The sequence below is a fragment of the Lampris incognitus genome, chromosome 12, assembly GCF_029633865.1.
Source record: "Lampris incognitus isolate fLamInc1 chromosome 12, fLamInc1.hap2, whole genome shotgun sequence".
In the NCBI taxonomy this organism is placed as follows: Eukaryota; Metazoa; Chordata; class Actinopteri; order Lampriformes; family Lampridae; genus Lampris; species Lampris incognitus.
This window is the reverse complement of record NC_079222.1, coordinates 25326665-25349880: the sequence shown is the minus strand read 5'-3', so window position 1 is coordinate 25349880 and position 23216 is coordinate 25326665. Positions and strand designations below refer to the sequence as shown.

At 40.2% G+C, this 23216-nt stretch overlaps 1 protein-coding gene across 1 annotated transcript in view; it reads left to right on the top strand.

The window, feature by feature from the left end:
• The window catches only part of LOC130121935 (E3 ubiquitin-protein ligase UHRF2-like), an 86045-nt gene that overhangs the window by 46583 nt on the left and 16246 nt on the right, over window positions 1-23216 (top strand). Inside the window, exons 4-5 of the mRNA XM_056290917.1 lie at window positions 21053-21271; window positions 22793-22902. Of these exons, the coding sequence (XP_056146892.1) occupies window positions 21053-21271; window positions 22793-22902 (329 nt within the window). The remainder of the gene's footprint in view (window positions 1-21052; window positions 21272-22792; window positions 22903-23216) is intronic.

Genomic DNA, 23216 nt, shown 5'->3' with positions numbered 1-23216 from the left:
CCGTGATCCTCCCACGCATTACGTCACCCTGGTGAAACTCCTCACTGTCAGGTGAAAATAAGCGGCTGGCGACTCCACATGTATCGGAGGAAGCATGTGGTAGTCTGCAGCCCTCCCCGGATCGGCAGAGGGGGTGGAGCAGTGACTGGGACGGCTTGGAAAATAGGGTGATTGACCAAGTACAACTGGGGAGAAAAGGGGAGGAAAAATCACCCCCCCAAAAGAAAAAAGAACACAGTATTTTCATATGAAACTGAATTATAGTTGCTCTGATAACTGTAAAGTATGTCGATGAAAGATTTTCAGTTCAGGTGGACTGCTGCAAGATACCAGTGCAGCATTGTCCTCTCACACAGTTGAAATCACCTTGGATTGTGACATAATGGGTGATTTGGTCGATTGGTATTTCCTATACTCCCCAAAAGAACACCGACTTGTGCGTCAGCCTCTGCGTGTGTGTCATGTAGAAGTCCTTTATAACTCAATGGGTGGTGCCTATCACTGACCCTGTTGGAGCTAGCGATTCATTTTCTGCTCTGACTATACATGTTAACAATTCATACATTGATAGTATTGTCACACACTTTGGCTAAAGGTACATGCTGTGTATATGTGCCTGTGTTTACATGCATATGTCGATGGTGATGAGTTCACTTGTTGGAAGCGTGCAGCCCCAGCCACCTTCTTGCAGTTCAGGGGATGGCAAGAGGGGGTAGGTGTAGTTGATACGACAATTTGGGCTCATCTCTTTCACTCCCGTTTCTAACCAAAATTCATTCAGAAGCAGCTGTTACCATGGCAACCCGCGAGTTCTTGGGAGCATTACTTCTTCCCTTCCCTGCTTCCACTTTGTCTGTAATTGCTGTGAACATGTCAGCAGTGGAGATGTAGCTTTCGCACTATTTGAATGTGTATCTGTGTGTGTGATGTGTGTGTGTGTGTGTGTGTTTTAGTGTGAAAGAATGTCACAGCATGGAAACGGTGTCAAGGCTTGTAAAGCGGGAAAATGTGTTTTCGGAGAAGGTGACATATAACATTTCTCCATCTTGCCTGGTATTTTAGTCGATGTTTCAACATTTTGCAGGAATAACAGAGGAGTCCCGCCATGGCAGTCGACTTACTCCCGCCTGGCATGTGGACAAACTAAGGCTGAGAGCAACCAACAATATTCTCTGGAAGAAGTGGAATAGCCACTTCTCAGAAATCAGTCTTGACCTCGAACAATATGTTTTGGAGATGATAAAAAATGGACGCTCAGCCTATTTTTTTTATTCCTTTTTATGTTTTTGATGCTTAACACTATTTTCTGCCTTTGAGTGCAATTCCAGGCTTCTTCCATTATTTGCCAAAGAAAATGGAGGTTCGGTTTGATTCTTACATGCAAAAATGAACCTATATAGACCTGCATGCTGGCACACACACACACACACACACACACACACACACACACACACACACACACACACACACGAAATGTATCCCTGCCTGCATAATCTGAAGCAGAAAACCAGTCCCACAAAAAGAAGCAGCGCTGCTTTGCATGAAGCATTTTTGGACAGCTTTTCACCAGAATGTAATGAGCCTCAAAAAAACAAAAAAAAAAACAACCATAGGGTGGTTGTTGTTGGGAGATTCTCTTCCCCACAGCACCTTGGCACTGCAGAGAAAGAGAGAGAGAGAGAGAGTGTTGCTCTAAAACAAGCCAGTTTTGGTTTTATGGTTCAACTCTTGGCTTTAATCAAAGGGATGCTAATTAATAGAATGATATTTTACATTTATATTTTATGATGACATTCTCCACAATATTTTCATATTGGAAATTTCACAATAATTTTCATATTATTCATTTCATCATAATTGGAGTTATTTCATTCATGCATTTTCAGCAGACTTGTTTATCAATATCGCTTATGAAGTAGGAATGTATCATGTCCTTGGTGATCATGTCATTGTCAGCTGCTTAAGGCTGTTTTGGCAACAAAACAAAAAAAGAAGAACAAATTCTTATACTTTAAGAGATTGTAAACCTACATCTTTAATGCATTACTGGATGGTCTCACATGCCAACCTATTGACTAATATGCACAGAGCAGGAAAAGGGCAATTTTGATGGTGAAGAAAAAAAACAAAACAAGTGGAGCAGGGTGTGTGCTTGTGTAATTAGATGCATCTCTTAATTTTACTTTATTCTGCTGAAAAATCCTAAAAAAAAGTTTTCAGAATTAACTTTTTTGACAGAAATATAAACAAAGTGCTTTAGCCCACTGAAGTGAAGAGAATTTTAGCCTGGTTCCTACATTTTAAGCAAGTTGTGTTGAGGTTCAAGGGTTATTTCCATTCAATATTGTCCCAATTCTTCCTTAAAATCTACAAGTCTCCTCAATAAATCTCAGTGAAATTATAGGTTGTGGTTTTGACTCAACTTTGGAAATATTGTGTCCAGTTTCCTTTCTTGACCTCATAGTAAACTTTGAGAAAAAACATACCACTAAAAGCCTTTTCTCTGTCGTATGTACATGTATTTATTCACATGTAATACTAGGATTTAAAAAAAAAAGCCTTAGCATCCTGACTCCTATGCTGTTAACAAACGAACCTCACATTCAATTCAATGCTCATTTTGCCTGAGCCATATTACACAGTAAACTGTTGCGATGTGTGAAGAGGTAGGTAGGCCTACCTGATATCTGCTTTTGGTTAAAATGGTCAGAGGTTGAACAATTTTGAAATCTACTACTACTTTCGGCTGTTGCCGTTAGGGGTCGCCACAGCGGATCATCCGTTTCCATTTCTTCCTGTCCTCTGCATCTTCCTCCGTCACGCCAGTCACCTGCATGTCCTCTCTCACCACATCCATAAACCTCCTCTTTTGCCTTCTTCTTTTCTTCTTCCCTGGCAGCTCCATATTCAGCGTCCTTCTCCCAATATACCCAGCATCTCTCCTCCACACATGTCCAAGCCATCTCAATCTTGCCTCTCTTGCTTTGTCTCCAAACCGTCCAACCTGAGCGGTCCCTCTAATATAATCGTTCCTAATCCTGTCCTTCTTCGTCACTCCCAGTGAAAATCTTAGCATCTTCAACTCTGCCACCTCCAGCTCCACCTCCTGTCTTTTCGTCATTGCCACCGTCGCCAAACCATATAACATAGCTTGTCTCACAACTACCTTGTGAACCTTCCCTAACTCTTGCTGGTACCCTTCTGTCATAAATAACTCCTGACACTCTTCTCCACCCTGCCTGCACTCTCTTCTTCACCTCTCTTCCACACTCCCCGTTACTTTGAACTGTTGACCCCAAGTATTTAAACTCATACACCTTCGTCACCTCTACTCCTTGCATCCTATCCGCAAGGTTCTTGAGAGACCATAAATAATGTTCAGCAACTTATTTTGAGAGTGGTGATATGTGCTTTATGACAGCTGAGAGGCTCACCTGTACTTACATGTGATGTCACTGTGCTTCCTTATCTCTTCTTTTTGGCTGGAGTGGCCGGCGAGCCAGTCCTACAACCGCTAATATCGCAGAGTGATCATGTTTAGAATGACTGACTGACTGAGTGATCATGTTTGACACGATTGGGCCACTGGATCATGTCAACAACAACATCATTAAAGTTACACGATTGCTCGGCAGATAGATATTTTTGATTTTGATTTTGAGATACTTTATTAATCCCCATGGGGAAATTGCTTTCTGCATATAACCCATCCTAGCTGTGTAGCTAGGAGCAGTGGGCAGCCACCGTGCAGCACCCGCGGACCAATTCCAGTTCGTCTTGCCATGCCTCGGTCAGGGACACAGACAGGAGTATTAACCCTAACATGCATGTCTTCTTGATGGTGGGGGAAACCGGACCACCTGGAGAAAACCCACCACAGAGATGGGGAGCACATGCAAACTCCACACAGAGGATGACCTGGGATGACCCCCAAGGTTGGACAACTCTGGGGTTCGAACCCAGGACCTTCTTGCTGTGAGGCGACAGCACTAACCACTGCGCCACCGTACCGCCAAACAAGTAATCAGACTTTTGAGAAAGGCACGGGGGGCAGGATATTGCATGCCAAAAAAAAAGAGAAAAAAAAGATAGGTTCTGCACACTAATGAACAGAATGTATTGCTGCTCGTAGACAATACTGAAATGCTAAGAATGGAATATTTTGCTGTTCTTTCCACATCTGATTACACACTGTAACAGTCCAGCACAGAGCAGAGAAGGAGAGAAAACAGCTCTCCATGTGCCGAGGTATGCGGGAGAGCACATAGTTAAAGCAGCCCAAGTAACAATCACTCTGACCAGAAAAACAAGAGACATCCACAGATAGAAACTGATGAGGGGGGGGGGTTAACAGATAATTAGAACAAGGGTGCAGATCTAATTATAAGTTGGGGGGGGGCACAAACATGGAATTTTCTCAACAGTGTTTTCTGGGGGGGGGGGCATCAATAATATCACCAACTTATCTCAGACTATTTGCTGTAACAGACACAGCCATTAATAGTAGCTTAAAACATATATTAATTAATTACTTTTAGGCCATTACTATACATATTTACCTATTTTACAGAGCCACACGTCCACAAATACAGCACCATTCATTCTGCAACTTGTTTACTACAATGACAGCGCCTCTCACACAAGTGTCTTACTACAACTGTGAAACCTTACCTGAGACTGCCTGTCTCTGTCCCTCTGTGTGTTGCTGCTACTGCCCTCCACAGATTGTTTTACTGTTGTTTTCCAATGGCACAGTTATTGAACATTTGTGTTACCCCTCCATTCAATTTCTATGAGGACTTTATCAACTAGTTTTTGTGATATTACAGGGGTCTTCCCACTCACACAGTGGCATTTTGAGCCTGCAAAAAAATGTCCTGATGTCAACCTTTTTTCTTTTCTCTGCCATGTCTTGGTAAACCTTTACCTGGCTGACACACACACACACACACACACACACACACACACACACACACACACACACACAAACAGGATGCAGATTAATTACAGAAGGAATTCATACACTATAACATAACTATAATCTAACAATAATATATGCCATAAGTTCACAGTAGCTAGCTAATGTGAGCTGGCATACTTTTAAATAGCTAAGTAAGTGTTTTTGGTAGCCAGACGATCGTTACCATGTAGGATGTAGCTCCTCCACATCCAATTTAAACACTCACCATCAGAAACCAGAATGAGTCTCAGAATTTTTTTAATGATCATAGCTACACTATAAATGCCTGTCTTAAATAATGGCCTGTCTCTAGTAAAGGCCAGGTGTGCCGCGCTGTTGAAACAAATGCATGCCCGGGAATTTTTGTGGGTATGATCAATGTAACATTCGCTAACATTCGCTAGCTAGGGATAAGTTAATTCACTTGAGGCGGTAAACACAGTCTGGTTATGTTTTTAAACCTTTTATTCTGTTGCTGGATAAACTTTATCTTTGTTTGAACAAAATTACTTACAAGACATCTGTCACGGGACTAGTTGTATGGTCAGAGGTGCACATACCTGGTGCACAGGTGCGCATGCGTGGTCAAAATAAATGATGCGTAGCAGATAATACGAAAAGAGGCGCTTTTGCTACCAACATTTTTGGGACACAGTTACTTAATGAAACAACAGGATTTTTCCCCCATATATCACTGGTAAGAACGTCATTATGACAAATGTGTCAATTTTAATAATCAGTTGTTAGTTGTGCAACTTTTATCCTTAATTCTTGATTAAGTGGATGTGGGTTTTTCCAAGTTAGCAAGGTTAATTGTTAAACCTTGCACTCCAGCAAATAGTTAGCTTACGTTACAACTTGCTTTTTTCTCTGGTTTTAGGATTTTCGTCCATTCATCAAAATGTCCAAGAAGCAAGCTACATTAAGTCATTACTTTGGTGTTGCACCACCTCCAAAGAAATGCCAGGCTGAACTTGTACATAAAAAAACGTGTATTCACGGAAAAGTGGCCTGGCTCCAAACAGATGATGACGGCACAGAGATGTGGTGCAAACTATACCGTGAAAATTCCAATCTCCCAGATAAAAGCAGCGCCTTTTATATAGGGACAACACATTTCAGTCATCCAGCTTGTGAAAAGCACGAGAAGAATAAAGAGCACATGAATATAACAGGTGCTGCCTGGATCAGAAATCCACTCACCCTCTTGACATGTGGCAGGACAAACTGAATGAAGAACACCATCAGGCACTGTGTAATATTTTTCTGTTGGCCTTTCACAAAGTGAAATATGCACGCCCAATGCATTCATATGAGGAGGATATTGCGCTTTTCAAGAGGCTTGGAGTTAATGTCGGGAATTTGTGCATACAATTCACAAAAAGGGGGGGACCCATATCATGCAGAGCATCGCACAGGCAATCAGTTTAGAATTGAGTGAAAAATTGAAGGCAGCTGAATTTTGGGGCATGCTCTGTGATGGAATCAGAAGAATAACACAAATGGAGCAGGAAATTATGTATCGGGGTTGCGGGATGCTGGAGCCTATCCCAGCAGTCATTGGGTGGCAGGCGGGGAGACACCCTGGACAGGCCGCCAAGCCATCACAGGGCAATTTCAGACTTCTGGAGAATTTCAGACTGCTGGGATAGGCTCTAGTATCCCGCGACCCCAATTGGGATAAGCGGCTTGGATAATGAATGAATGAATGTGTCCGTGTCTAGCTACACAGAGTTAACCTCAGATTTTCTTGGATTGGTTAATTTGTGTATGAACCGAGTGGCACAGGACATAGCGAACAGACTGGAGCAGCTCTTCCATACTTATGGTTTAGGGGATCGGTGGAAGACGAATTTTGTCTCAGACTGTACAGACAGAGCAGCAGTCAACTTTGGAGTTTACAATGGGGGCGTTCTCAAATTGTGTCAGATGGTGGCGATCGGGGATTCCCTTGTGCATATTCTGTGTACTGCCCACACCCTCGACAACTGCACAAAGTCTGCTGATCGCATGGTACCATACTGTGAGACATTTAATCACTCCGTTGTCAAGTTGCTGAGCTTTTATTTACAGAGAGGGGGTGCAAAAAGAGCAGAACAACTACAGAAGATATATGACGTGAATGGCATTGCTTTTGTGAAGCTAGGATAGTTTCACAACAACAGATGGTCTGCATGGAGGGAAGAGACTTGAAAATATGGAGGCTATTACCTGCCATTCAAATTCAGGTGGCTACAAGTGATGACAGTGACCTAAAACACATCTGCACAGAGCATTTTCAGTGTTTCCTAGCCAACATGCGTGACACTGGAAACATTTTACAATTCACCTCCCTCAGGTTCCAGCAAAATAAATTGACTATTGGCGAATGCAAAGATGGGCTCATCGTAGCTGCTGGACAGCTGACACTATTGCTTGACAGTGAAGGCAAATACAGGAAAAAGACTTTTTCAAATGCTGATGCTGACAGGGACGAGGCTGATGCATTGAGAGGTCTAATTCATGAGTTTGAAAGCAGATATGAATCCCTTAAGTAATGTGATCAACTTTTAATTTTTGATTCATCAGCTTGGCCTCAAGAAATGCGAGACCTCCACAGTTTTGGTAACACAACACTTTCTGACATCCTGCAGAAATATGAGGCCAGCTTGTCTGTTGACAGACACTCCACTGTAAGAGAATGGATGCGTTTAAAGCAAGCAGGAAAACGTTTGGTAGCCTCCTCTGTGCATGACTTGGTCAACACAGTGAAGATGAGTAATCCAGATAGTTACTCCAACATTCATAAAGTCCTTCTGTTCTTCCTTACAGTGCTGCATGTGAGAGAGGATTTGCACCTCTCAATATAATAAAAAAGAAAGTACAGATCCTGTCTGTCAGATTCTCGCCTCTCATCCCTGATGCACATCCACTTGTCTAAGATGACCACAAACTTTTGACCTGAAGCCAGCTGTTGGCTTATGGGTGCAAACAGCTAATCTTAGACTCAACCCAGGAGAAAGAAATAGGCCTACGTCTTCACGTGTCATGTTTGAAAGAGAGGAAAACAGCGAGGAGAGCAGTCAGGAGGGTAGTGATGACGACAGCTTGTAGGATAACTGTGCCGCGTAAAGACTGAGGATCAAGCAACATCTCTAGGTACTCCCTTGAGAATCAGACCAAAAAAGTTATGTGCACCCCTGCGTATGGTCCTAGCAGACACCAGTCACACCAACCACTAGACTGACTCACTGAGGATGCAACTCTGACGCGCTACAGAGATAGTACTTACATGGAATCTGGGGAACATAGTCCAATAGCAAGCAAAGGTATCAGGATGAGGTAAACTGTTAATTCCCCAAATTCCCATTTAATTAAGTATATGCAACAGTTTAGACCACTGAGCAGGATAGGAGGAGGTGACAAACAAAATCTTAAAAAGTGTTGTGTTTATGTGTGAGTGTTTTGTTACTTTGGTATTTATTATATGATTTCCAAATAACAAACTTTGTTTTGTCCAGATTTATGGATAATTTGTTTTTGTCAGACCACTGTTTTAATTTTTCCATTTCTATTGTGGTCACCTCAAACGCTGCTGTAAATTCTCACCAGAACAAAATATAGTCGTGTCATCAGCAAATAAAACAAATTTCAATATTTTTGATATCTTGCATATATGATTAAAGTACAGAAAGAACGGTTTGGGGCCTAAAACCGACCCCTGGGGTACACTACAAGTAATATCGATGCATGACGATTTATGTTCACCTATCATTACAAACTGCTGCGTGTTACTTAAATACGTAGCTTCTTAGCCAATTCTGCACCAACCCTCTGATACCATACCTTTCCAATTTATCTATTAATCTGTTGTGGTCAACAGTGTCAAAGGCTTTTTTAGGTCTATAAATATTCCCACGGCAAACTTTTTTTTTAGTCTATGCAATTAGTTATTTCTTCAATTAACTCAGTGAGCGCCAGAGATGTCGATATGTTTAGTTGAAACCCGTACTGGCAACCAATTGTGCTTCTCAATGAATTTGTCTAAGTCTAGCAGCAACTTGTTTTGCTAGTATTTTGGAGAATTGTGACAATAATGAAATTGGTCTATAGTTTGTAAGTTAGTGGCTATCTCCAGTTTTATATAGGGATATAACTTTTGCTATTTTCATTTTGGTTGGAACTTTACCAGATTGAAAGGAGATGTTATAGATGTTGGCTAGTGGTTTAGCAATACATTCGATTACTTTCTTAACTATTGTCATATCAATAACATTCCTTCTCTTCTACTGCTTTGAGAAAAATTGAACTTGGAGTTCTGTCCCCATTATCACTATCATTCCCCTCTGTGATTGTGTGTCATTGATTTTTACTGCCAGTTTTGGGCCCACATTTACAAAGAATCTGTTGAAGCCATTGACCACATCTACCATGTTATTTGCGATCTTATTATCTGTAAAGTATTGAGGGCAGCTTGGGCTTCTAGATTCGTTTCTAATAATACTATTGAACACATTCCATATACTTTTGGTGTTGTTTTCATTGGTCTCTAATTCTTTGTTGTAGTATTCCTTCTTGCATGTCCTCATAATGTTAGCTAGCTTGTTTTAATATATGTTTTGTATTTTATTTTAGCTTCGAAGGTTCTGTGCTTTATTAATTCTTTGGAGAGCTTACTTTTTATGACAAGCATCACGTAGTCCCTTTGTGATCCATGGACTATCTTTATATTTCCGTTTACTGTTCATTTGTTTTACTGGGCAATTTTTGTCATATTAGGGTTGAAATATGTTTAGGAATTAATCTTAAGCTTTATCACTGTCTTTTTCTTTGTATACTATATTCCAGTTATGTGTTAGTAATTCATCTTTAAAAGCATACATGGATTCCAGTGTTCTTACTCTTATATATTTAACATTGTTGGGAACTTTTTCTTCCTAAAATTGCAGTCATAGACAGTAAAAACTCATAGATTGTCACTAATGTCATTTATTAAAAGCCCACTGTCTGTGTTGCCTTCTATAATGTTTGTGAATACATTGTCTGTTAAGGTGGCACAGTGTGTCGTGATTCTACTAGGTCTAGTGATTTTAGGATATGAACCCAAACTATACATTGTATTAATAAATGCTTCAGTCTTTTTATACTTATTTGGATTTATCGGGTCTATATTGAAATCCCTACATATGAACATATCCTTTTGTGTTGCTTTTGAATAAGTTTCTTGTATCCAGTCCTTAAAGCGTTTCAATATTTGATCCCAGTGATCTGTATATACACCTCACAATTATATTTTTCTTTTTTTCCATGCAGATTTCTATTGTAATGCATTCTAGCAAGTCTTCAACCACTGTTGTCATGCTTTCGACCACCTTATAATTGAAGCGTTTAGCCATGTAGAAAGCCACACCCCCTCCATTCTCGTTTTTCCTGTTCATATACGTCAATTCATATCAATTCAACTCAAAGTCCACATTCTTCTCAGGGCTGAGCCAAGTCTCTGATCTAGCTATTATATTGAATATTTTCTTGAATTGACTTTCTAGACCATGTAGTATGCCTCCATACTCACCGAGGTCCAAAGGTCCGGTGTGAAACTTAAGGTAGTTGAGTTTTCAACGAGAGTTCAAATTTAATCTCAAATTTGGTCTAACCCTAACCCTAACCCTGTACTTCAGAGACAGGGCGTGTGAAATACTGGAGCGTTTGGGTACAGTGTAGTCGGGCTCCATCTTCTTCATTAATTTTCTGAAGCCTTCACCTTCGACAACATTAATGGTCTCATATCCATAGCGACGAATTCTACTATGGCATCTGTTATGTCTCTCTGTCCTTTCTCCGTTATTGCTTTTTGGAACTGTAGGGTCTGCTGTGTAGTTTTGGGTGTGATTGAGGATGTTGATTCTGCAATGCTTGGGGATGTACCTATGGACAGATTAGGCTTTTTTATGCCAATTATTGCCTTAGCCCCAGATGTTCCCACATTACTCCTTATGTTTTATTTAAACTATCTGGATCAGTTGCAACCATTTTCCGAACAAAGTAAGTGCACGTTTTTATCATGTGTAACGTTACTGTTTACCGCGAATAAAAGCAGCTTGATAATGACGACTGGAAAACAGACATGAGCTAAGCTAAGTTTGCTAGCTAGTATAGTCTTGGTTTTTTTACATCGTGTAAGAATAGCCTACTAGTTACAGCATTCAGGTGATTTATCCTGCTTGTTGTGTCAACGTGGTAGGCCAGTATCATTTGGCACACTGCCTTGTCATCGCTCAATTTAAAGTGTCGCCACAAAGCCGAGGTCTTCACAGCATTTTGTCTTCCCTTTATTTATTTTTTAATTTTTTCTTTTAATTGCAAAAATACACATACAGGAATCAATGTAACAGCAATGTACATAAAATGTCAAACAGAAAACAAACTCACAATGAACAAAACATATTCCTCATTTGAAATATAACAGTGTTCTTTAAAATGAAAAAATATATAAACTGAATAAAAAAATAAATAAAATTAAATAAAAAGAAAGAAAAACAATTTGGTGACTTAATGCTTCCTTATTCTTATGTTTATTTTCAATTTTAATGCAATTATTTTGTCTCCCCTTTAATGGCCAAGGCGAACTGAAGCGTGATGTCACTACTGTGATTGAGAGGGATGTAAGGCGCTGAATCTGAGACAGTATATAATTCCACATTTTAACAGTGCAATTAAAAAGTATAAATATAGTACAAGAATAGGCTGATAAATGTTATTTTGCAGTTTCCTTTATTGATAGCCTGCATTTAGCAAAACAAAACAAAACAAAACAAAACAAAAAACCGAATATCTTAATCCCAAAATTGAACCCGAATTGAACCCAACCAATGAATAATACTCGGATATTCGGGTCCAGCCTTAGTTATTTCAAAAGTGCAGTTAGCTTCTATTTAAATACATATCTTACATATTACATAATGTATTTAGAAATAATTTATTGAGGGGAAAACTTCATGTGCATGTGTTTCAGAAGTTGTAGTGGGCCAAGATATTCAAGAATGCAAAAAGATATGCAAAAATAATAATAGTTATAATTACAATTAAATTAAGTTCTACTTCAGATCAAACATTGCAAGATATCAGCGGAAAGTATTGTTCTTGCAACTGCATTTATGACTTTTTTTTTTTTTTACTCGAACATAGTAGCTTAACCATGTCATGTGATATGCTACTTCAGTCCACTTAAACAACAAATATTACTGGGACCACTACAGAAAATTGCAGATGAACATTTAATATCCAGGAATTCACATTATCGACACTTCACTGACTATCCCTGTAACAAGTTGGCCACAATTTCAAACATTGACCAAAGATGGTCCAGGCTTAAATTAGGTTTTGACCTAGTCTTGTTATAAGATTAAAGTCGATGAGGTAAATCTTTAAAACACTGAAGTTTCCCATTAAGGCCTCAATTATATGTTAAGCAGACGTTAAGAGAGACTGCGGTCGCTTTGCTTCTTTGTGGAGTAATTATATTCAGATGGCCTGTTAAGGCTTAGCCAGCTGAAGAATCACTAACTTGACTTCTTATCAACAAAGTTCAACTTGTTTCCCCCTCTCTCGATCTCACTTGTCTTTTGAGGGGCTTCAGCTTAGCACACAAAATCAACCCTTATGACTACCCTAAAACAGAGAGGATAAGAAGAGATTTTCTTCTGATAGTAAATATTGTTTTCATTTGAAATGAGTAAAAACTGGAAAGGAAATATACCCTTGTTTCTCTTCCCATTACATCCTACCTCCTTCTCAAAGACTTTCATCCTGTTTCCCGTAGACCTAGGTAGGACCCTCACCCAAAGACCACATCTGTACCAAATTGTGAGACCTGCTACTTTGACAACTTAGGCAGAAATTCATATTTGAATGAAATCTGTGCAGTGAGGATACCAAAGCGGTGCACATCAGACTTCAGACCTCAAACTAATCTTTGTTTCTGAGTACCTCTCAGGTAACTGCACATTAATTTATTATTTGTGGGACCTGAAGCAGGTCCAATATACAATGGTACATTGAATAAGAGAGAACTTGTGTGGTCTTTAACTGGGGTACTTCTGCTCTCCTTGTATCACCCCCATGTTTCTGCTGGGTGCCATTGTACACTAGGGTTGCTTCTGCTTTTGTGTGCGTGTGTGTGTGTGTGTGTGTGTGTGTGTGTGTGTGTGTGTGTGTGTGTGTGTGTGTGTGTGTGTGTGTGTGTGTGTGTGTGTTGCTTCTGTTCCCCCCTCCAGAGCCCCAGTAATCCCTTGGGCCTAAAAAAGGAAATCCCTTCACCGTGCCCTGGCCCCTTCTTCTTGGAATACACTACTTATGTCCCACAGGTCATTCCCAGCTCTGCAGGCTCTATCTGACCTGTAGACCACTACAGTTGCCCACCATATTGTGTCATAGCCTTTTAGTTAGAATACTTAGGACATGAACATGAACATGATCTGATGGAATGAAATGTTACAGATAGTAAAGTATCTGTTGCTAATGTTTTGCCTTGTAATTTTCAATTTTAGCCCTACAAGGAGTGGCAGGTTCAGAGCCAGTGCATAATTTCACAGAAAGCACTTGCACTAGATGCAACCTTGCCATAGAAGCACACATAGACTGTTGTCTCGTGAATTGAAAAATCGATTCTACTCAAGTTTGAGAGGCCCTGATTGCATTTTCTATTTTGCAGTATTACGTTGCTGCTAACACATTGTTCAAACTAAAGATGCAGGCCAAGGTATTTGGCAAGAAAGTGATCAATTACTTATGCAGTTCTGTATAACCACTGCCAAATGATGAAGGCTAGGCAAGAAAACTGGTTGGTGACATTGCATCCATTCCAAGCATAAAACCCCTCTTAGATAGCTGACATTTTACAGCTGGATTTTATATTCCCCTAAAATGTGCTTTACTCAAGAAAGGGGTTATTATTAATGTTCAGAAAACATTCACAATGTATTTCCCTTATTTGGGAATTGCAATTTAATATTAAAATCCTATTGATAGATTGTCCTAATGAACAGCAAACGTATTAAGAAACATCGTTCTTAAGAAAACTGGCTTATTGAATATGGGCATGGCAAAATTTTGAAATGTCATTTCAAAATGTATTGACACTTATACTTTTATTCATTCACTTTTCATAGTCACAGGCAAGACAATACTCATCTACTGCCAGTTGTCTAAAATCTTACAAAAGTTGTAGATTTTTAATTGGGCCTTATTCTGCCAAATTTATTTGTATTTTATTTTAGTCCCATTACTCTAAAAGGGTTCATCATCATAACATCGGAGAATCCTCTAGTCTGCTATGAACAAAACTTGAATGAATAAAGCATCTTGCAACAACAGCAAAGTGACAAATATTCAATTCTTTGTCCATGTAGATGAGCAGGGAGTTGAAGAGAGAGGGTGTAGTGATGAAAATCCCACATAATCCTGTACTCCAAAAACCTAATCAGGGGGCAGATGTGAGCAAATGCCTTATGATGTGGAAAGGCATTTCTCTGACGTCCTACTTGGATAGGTTCAATTTTACAAGGGCATTCGGGGTTGTGTAACAGTTATTAAAATTTAGTTGTCTACGTAAGTAGCTTTTAGGACTATGAAACCCCTTGTTGTGAAGAAGGTGTGCCACGTTGTTTGTGCTTTTGTATTTTTGCCCCGTAAAAATACTGTTGCCTTACAACAGTTAAGACTAATAACATCCCTGAGTTAATTGGTATTTCTTATGTTGGTGTTTTTGGTAGTGGTAGTAAATTGGTGTTTTTCATTCTGAGTGCGCAAGGACTCTTCTGCTTTTTTCTCTTTTTTTCAAGCTCCTATAGATAGGCGTATCTTGCTATCAAATGGATCTTTAATCCAAAACTTTTGGAAAATACATTCAACCTATTGCCTACCATCATGACATACATGACATTGTAAAAATCTAATTTTCGAAACCAAAATGCAAATGGAGCTTAAGATGTGGTAGAAGGTATATTTTATATATGTTTTACATGTAACTTTTTAACTCAGATCAGGCTGGAGATATGTAAGAAGTTTATTTGTGCTCAGACATGCTGCAGGAGTCACAATGGTCCACATAAAGGTTCCTATAGCATACAGTTTTGGAAAAAGCACTTTCGTATAATTCAAAAATATTGTTTACTGCATGTTTACTGTTGCCAGAATGAAATAGCTGAGGCTATTGGTTTCATAAAATGCAGCATCTTCTGGTTTCTGTTTTTTTTTTTAAATTTAAAGCGGATGTAGACAACTTTTCAACACCCCCCACCCCACCCCACCCCTAGCATTTCCAAGTGTTTTTATTGTTTGCACCGCTGTCACAAAGACAATCGGATTGTTTTCCGTTTATTTGCAGCCTGGCTACAATCCTAAGCAATAAATAACCATAAGAATCCCAAATTAAACTAGAAACCCCAATCTCAGTGCTATGACAAAGGCAAAGTAAAACATCCAGTAGTATTAATAAGTAGGCAGGTTGTATTACTTACTGATCCAGCAGAAAGAATGTCAACTAAATGTCAGTTTGGAAGCCTCGAGATGTGTTTCCCCCTAGCCAGATTTCGACACAACACCGGGACACTTGATTCACTTTAACCTAAGCTCAACCTAACCTTAATTTAACTTCAGCTAAACCCTAAACTTAACCTAACGCTTACCTTAACCTGATCGTAACCAATAGCTAACATTTTACATGCCAACGCATTTATCTGGCTAGGGCGGAGGTTGACAACCTATGGCGGCTCTTTTGCCCCTCTCCAGTGGCTCCCAGTAATGTTTTTTTTTAACATTTTCATTTATCATTGTTGTATGCCTAGAGTGATTCTTACATTCGTCTATAAAAAATGTTTTAACATTTCATCAACTAAAATGTTCATCATAGCTTACCGCCCCTGCGCCTTTTCCTCTAATGTTTGGTGAACCTCAATAGCGGTGGCTAGTCTTGAGTCTCCCCACCTCAAGCATGAACCGGGTCTCCCTCTTCGCCTTCTTTGCCTCCTCGATCAACAGGGTTCTTTTTCTCTCGCCGGGTAGAGTTTCCACTGTCACTTCAGTTGTTCAACCATCTACCAATTCTGCTACTGGGTATAGCTACCGATAGCTACTGGGAAAAACAAGGAAGGTACTTGGTGTGTTATCTGGAGAGAGGAGGGAATGCAACGAGACTTGGTGGTGAAATAAGGAAGTACAGCAAAGTATACAGAGGAAGTTGTTGGTAAAGAAGAAGTGAGATAGTCAAAGAGATGAAGAAAGTGTATAGGAGTACAAGGAGATGAGGTGTAAAGTGAAGAGAGAAGTGGCGAAGGCAAAGTAAAAGGCTTATGGTCAGTTGTATGAGAGGTTGGACACTAAGGAAGGAGAAAAGGACTTGTACCGATGAACTAGGCAGAGAGAGTGTGCTGGGAAGCTATGAAGAGTGGTAAAACAGTTGGTCCAGATGACATACATGTGGAGGCATGAAGATGTTTGGGAGTGATGGCAGTGAAGTTTTTGACTAGATTGTTTAACACAATCTCAGAAAGTGAGAGGATATCTGAGGAGTGGACAATAAGCATACTGGTACCGATTTTCAAGCATAAGGGCAATGTGCAGAGCTGGAGGCATGGGTATCAACGTGTTACTAAGGTAGCACTGCAACATCTATTCACTGGTGCTATCCGACTACTGGACAGTACCGGGGGGGGGGGGGGGTTGACCTGCTTCGTGATCCGACATGGGCCGGTTCACCCCTCCTGGTGGTTTCAGACTCCCCCAAGATCCCCGTATCGATACTGAACTTACAAAGGACACCTGCTAGACATAGTCCATTACAGCATAGAGCTCCCCAGCTCATTTGAACCACCAATCTCAGCCTTCCTGGAACTTGGATTACAGGCCCACACCACAGTGCTTGGCAGCTCTACAGAGGTATAAAGTTGATCAGCCACAGCATGAAGATATGGGAAAGAGGAGTGGAAGCTAGGTTAAAAGGATAGGTGATGATTAGCGAGCAGCAGTATTGTTTCATGCCATGAAAGAGCACTACATATGCAATGTTTGTTTTGAGAATGTTGATGGAGAAGTATAGATTATCTATATATTTTACAGATAATGATAAGACTATAAATAACATGGAAGATGTGATAAATGGCTTCAACAGATTCTTTGTAAATGTGGGCCCAAAACTGGCAGAAAAAAAATCAATGATACACAAACAGGGGAATGATAGTGATTATGGGGACAGAAATCCAAATTCCATTTTTCTCAGAGCAGTAGAAGAGAAGGAAATCGTGGACATTGTAAACAAATATGAGCACAAAAAATCTACTGACTGAAATGATATTGATATGACAATAGTTAAGAAAGTAATCGAAGGTATTGCAAAACCACTAACCCACATCTATAACATCTCTTTTCAATCTGGTAAAGTTCCAAGCAAAATGAAAATTGCAAATGTCATACTCTTATATAAAACCGGAGATAGACACCAATTTACAAACTGCAGACCGATTTCATTATTGTCACAATTCTCCAAAATATTGGAAAAACTGTTTGCTGCTAGACTAGACAAATTCATTGAGAAGCACAATCTGCTGATAAATAGCCAGTACGGGTTTCAACCAAGCAGATCGACATCTCTGACGCTCATTGAATTAATTGAAGGAATAACTAATTGCATCCACCAAAAAGTTTGCTGTGGGAATATCTATAGATAAAAAAAAAACTTTTGACACTATTGATCAAAATAGATTAATAGACAAATTGGAAAGGTATGGTGTCAGAGGGGTGGTGCAGAATTGGCTAAGAAGCTATTTAAGTAATAGGCAACAGTTTGTAAAGATAGGCGAACATAAATCGTCATGCATGGCTATTACTTGTGGTGTACCCCAGGGGTCGGTTTTAGGTCCAAAACTATTCACTCTGTACCTAAAAATATTGGAATTTGTTTTATTGCAGATGACACGAATATATTTTGTTTCAGACAGAAGTTTTATTTATCTCTAAACATTTCTTTTTTATTTTGTATAATTTTTCTTTCTATGATACTGAGTGGATATTTGGGTTGTACGTAGCATTGATATCTGTTTATTCTTGGTACATGACATTAGGATGTGCTTTTCTTTTTCTTTGTTTCTTTCTTTCATGTGTTTTTGATGGGTTTTTTTTTCTTTTGTTCTCTTAATGGTCACAGTAGTTGAGTTTATATTGTGCAGCACAACTTGCGTTGGATGTGAACTACGCAGTACAGTGGGAATTGAGTTTGAAATGTATAGTAGCTGAAATGACTTGAGTATGTGAGGTGGGGTAGGAAAAAAACGTGTATACTTCCTCCTACTCCTTTTCGAACATGTAACAAATAATCTGATGTATACGGAGATCTGTTCGCTGACCAAACCGGAAGTAACACAGGGATTCGAACTGGCAATCCCCATGTTGGTAGGCAACGGAATAGACCACTACGCTACCCGGACGCATCATTGTGTATACTATACAATATTCTATTTTGCTAATTGTTTTGATTGTTATATTCTAAAGAAAATGATCACCAGCGAACCAAAGTATTAATAAAAGTGTACATTTTAATATTATAATAAGCAAGCGTGTCAGAAAATACAGCTACTAGCTGTATTTTCAATGTTGGCGAGAGGTTACCGAAAAAGTAAGTTTGAACTACTAAGATGGCGGTGCACTAGTGCAACAGTAGAGCATCATCAACCAACTAGGTAACTTGAAAGGGAGTACATTGAATATTTGATTTATTAATTGATGAAATCAGAAAGTAAAACAGCACACATTACAGAAACTAATGTGTATTCTGCTTTTGCTGTTTATTTCACTCAGGTTGTCCACAGTTTATTTTCCTTCTATGTACAGCTGCAGATAATTAAAGGGCTTTCGCACTATGGCATGCGTCCACGTCAGTCCAATACCATCTGCTTTTTTTAAACATGAAAGCTCGTGAACGCATACAAATGGCACAGTATCTGGATGAGTCCAGTAGAACATTAAAGAAATAAAAACAATTCTTTAAATTACCAATTGATAATAGAAGAGGAATGACCGGTATGGCTGCAGATTCTTGGACTGATGAGGAGACAAACATATTGCTTGATGTTTGGGGTCAGGAAAATGTTCAAAACAACTGAAGGATTATCTGAAAAATGAGCATATTTTCAAGTCGATTGGCAAAAGGCTTGTCATAGTGCATGTAAATAAAACACTGGACCAGTGAATTGAGCAGTTAATTTTTATAATATCGGCTCAGACTGGCTACTACATTGATATGAATTAATTTTCTGTACTGCAAAATCTGGTGTCTTTCCTTTCAGTCTTCCATCCCAATGTGTTGCATAGACATTTAAAAGTTATCTGACGCATCCTTAAGTTTTACAGCCCATCTCTTATGCTAAAGACATTGTTCACTACGTCATCCCACCAAATGGAGGATCACTCCCTCAACCCACAGTACTGCATGGGCACTGATGACTAATGGAAAATGTTTGACCAAGAGAATAATTTTCTTCTCTATCTTGCCTTTTGTAAAAGGGCCCGGGATCGGTACCGTTCCGTGATGCATCCGTGTTTATAAAACTGATCTAATGAATAACAGTTGCCAAGTGTAGGTGTTCTTTCTGATGCTTTGATGTAACAATTCAATTGATTACAAAGGAGCAAGTCACTCGCCAGAATTCTGTAATTCAAGTGACCGACTTATAGTATAGTGTGAAAGCTCAGAGAAATGATACAAATGGTCATGGATCCACATACGTGTGGATCCAGTCCACCTGAATTAAAGTGGACAAGTGTAAAAGCCCTATAATAAGTTGCTTCCAGTGTGGGTAGGCATCTGAACCAATGTTCACCATTATCCTTGCATGATTTCTGTCCACCTCCTTTTTTGCTTCTTTGCTTGCCTCAGATCAGCAGCACCTCTATTTTCCTGTTATTCACAGAGGATTTTGTGGATGCCTGGCGTTTAGTTGATTCAGCCATTTTCAAGACCAGACCTGTCCCCCCCCTTTTTTTTTCTCCCCAATTGCACTTGGCCAATCACCCCTCTCTCTGAGCTGTCCCGGCCGCTGCTCCACCCCCTCTGCCGATCCGGGGAGGGCTGCAGACTACCACATGCCTCCTCTGATACATGTGGAGTCAACAGCTGCTTCTTTTCACCTGACAGTGAGGAATTTCCCCAGGGGGATGTAGCGCGTAGGAGGATCACGCTATTCCCCCCAGTTCCCCCTCCCCCCTGAACAGGCGCCCCAACCGACCAGAGGAGGCGCTAGTGTAGTGACCAGGACACATACCCACATCCAGCTTCCCACCCACAGACATGGCAATTGTGTCTGTAGGGATGCCAGACCAAGCCGGAGGTAACACGAGGATTCGAACTGGCGATCCCCATTTTGGTAGGCAATGGAATCGACCACTGCACTACCCAGACATCCCTTATGCCAGACCGTTGTGCCAGACCTTTTTGAACAGACTTTATTGGCATTTGTAATCTGGTCAACCAGGTAGGGGCGTCTGGGTGGCGTGGCAGTCTATTCCGTTGCCTACCAACACGGGGCTCACTGGTTCGAATCCCCGTGTTACCTCCAGCTTGGTCGGGCGTCCCTACACACACAGTTGGCCGTGTCTGCGGGTGGGAAGCCAGATGTGGGTATGTGTCCTCGTTGTTGCACCACCACCTTCTCTGGTCGGTCAGGGCACCTGTTCGGGGGGAAGGGGGAACTGGGAGGAATACCGTGATCCTCCCACACACTACGTCCCCCTGGTGAAACTCCTCACTCTCAGGTGAAAAGAAGTGGCTGGCGACTCCACATCTGTCGGAGGAGGCATGTGGTCGTCTGCAGCCCTCTACGGATTGGCAGAGGGGGTGGAGCAGAGATCGGGACGGCTTTGAAGAGTGGGATAATTGGCAATACAATTGGCGAGAAAAAAGGGGGGGAGAACTCTTCCCGGGCATGAGAGATATATTTGTTGGCGTTAACAATGTCTTCTTTCAGGAAACAGAAAGGCATAGATGTGTTAGAGGAGAGAGACATTAACATGATACCAGTTATCTGACATTTTGCTTACCTCCCTCACTCGTCCTCTATTCCCTAGTTACCCAGAGAATGGCGTGGTGGAGATGCGACCCGTGGATGTTCGGCCCCGTGCCAGGACCCTGCTGCGGTGGGACCAGCTGAGGGTGGGCATGCTAGTGATGATTAACTACAACCTGGAGACGCCTGAAGAGAGGGGGTTCTGGTTTGATGCAGAGGTTCAGGCCCTAGACCAGCCCACCCGGACCAACAAGGAGCTTCGTGTTAAAATCTTGCTGGGGTGAGACTGAGGGGTAGCTAAATATGGTAGGGGAGGCATTGTTCCTTTGAGTTTATTAGGATGTTTATAAGGGTACTTTTGTGTTTGTGTCCCTTTCTAGAAAATACATTTACATTTGTGTTTATATTTGCTGATTTGGCAGGTGCTTTTATCCAAAGAAATTTACAAGAGAGCCAGCAACTAGTAGATAAATTTAAATGTTGCCAGCTGGCATCATAGAGCACTATACAGCTGAGTGCATTTAGTCCATTTATGTATAATAGATAATCTAGATAATCAAGAGGTGGAGAGTAGATAAATCAAACTATGAACGAAGTAGATTGATATTGCCACAAAACATTAAAACAGTAAAATAATGCCATGCCAGCGTGTAAATGTCAAGTCCAAGTAGAAAAGGGCTCAATAGTTGACACCAATAATAATATTGTTTAACTAAGTTTGTGCCCAAGCACAGGTGCAGTCGTAATAGCTGGTAGCTATTTGTTGCAAATTCACTGAAATCAGGAATCAGGAACACTTTATTTGTCATTTCATGTCATGTACTTGAGTACATGACATGAAATGAAATATTGTTTCCCCCAGCCCACAACAGTGCAACACAAAGACAAAAACACATATCCAAAAACTACAAGAACACAAATATCCAAACTAAGAACACATATATCTCCAAACTATGAACACATATATCCAAACTAAGAACACATATCTCTCCAAACTACGAACACATATATCCAAACTAGAACACATATCCAAACTAAGGACACATATATCCGAACTAAGAACACATACGTATATCCAAACTAGAACACATATATCCAAACTAAGAACAAATATATCCAAACTACGAACACATATATATCCAAAGTAGAACACATATATCCAAACTAAGAACACATATATATCCAAACTAGAACACATATATATCCAAACTAAGAACACATATATATCCAAACTAGAACACATATATCCAAACTAAGAACACATATATCCAAACTACGAACACATATATCCAAACTAGAACACATATATCCAAACTAAGGACACATACGTATATCCAAACTAGAACACAAAAATCCAAACTAAGAACAAATATATCCAAACTAAGAACACATATATATCCAAACTAGAACACATATATCCAAACTAAGAACACATATATATCCAAACTAGAACACATATATCCAAACTAAGAACACATATCGAAACTAAGAACACCTTAGAACCTTAGAACCTAAGAACACGGCTGTTGGAAAGTGCCATAAGAGACTACTATGTAAGGATTGAGGTAGGTTATAAGAGGAAAGTTTTTAGGCCTTTCTGCAAAGGCATAAGCGAGTAGCTGATGGAGGCTGGAAGGGTAGAAAGTTACTTGCAGCATCTTGTGTGACTTTATTTGATCTCTGTCTGATACCTTCAGTATCACGACCTTTCTTTTTAACCACCCATTTCTCTCCCTTCTTCTGTCTCCTATTGCACATGCATCCCTCTTTTAATGTCGGCATCTCTGTCACCCTTCACCAGGGGTCCTGGAGATGTGATAGAGGATTGTAAGGTTCAGTTTCTAGATGAAGTCTACCAAGTGGAGAAACCAGGAGCCTGTGCCCTCTCTGCTGCTGATGGACAATTTAAAAGTATGCACCAGTGCCCCCTTCTCTCTCACACACGCACACGCACACGCACACACACACAAGTACACGTATGCTAGATTGAGAAGAATAATGACAGTTGTGTCACTATCTGCGTGTGTGTGCATGTGTGTGTGTGTGTGTGTGTGTGCGTGTGTGTCCGTGTGTGTGCGTGCATGCGTGAGAGCGATTTTGGTTGGTAGAAGTATTAACAATTATGTTCTGCATTATAATTGGGATTTAAGATTGTAGTTTACATTGATAACTTACATTATTGGCAAATAGTCAAAGCATGGGTTTCACATATTTTATACCACCAC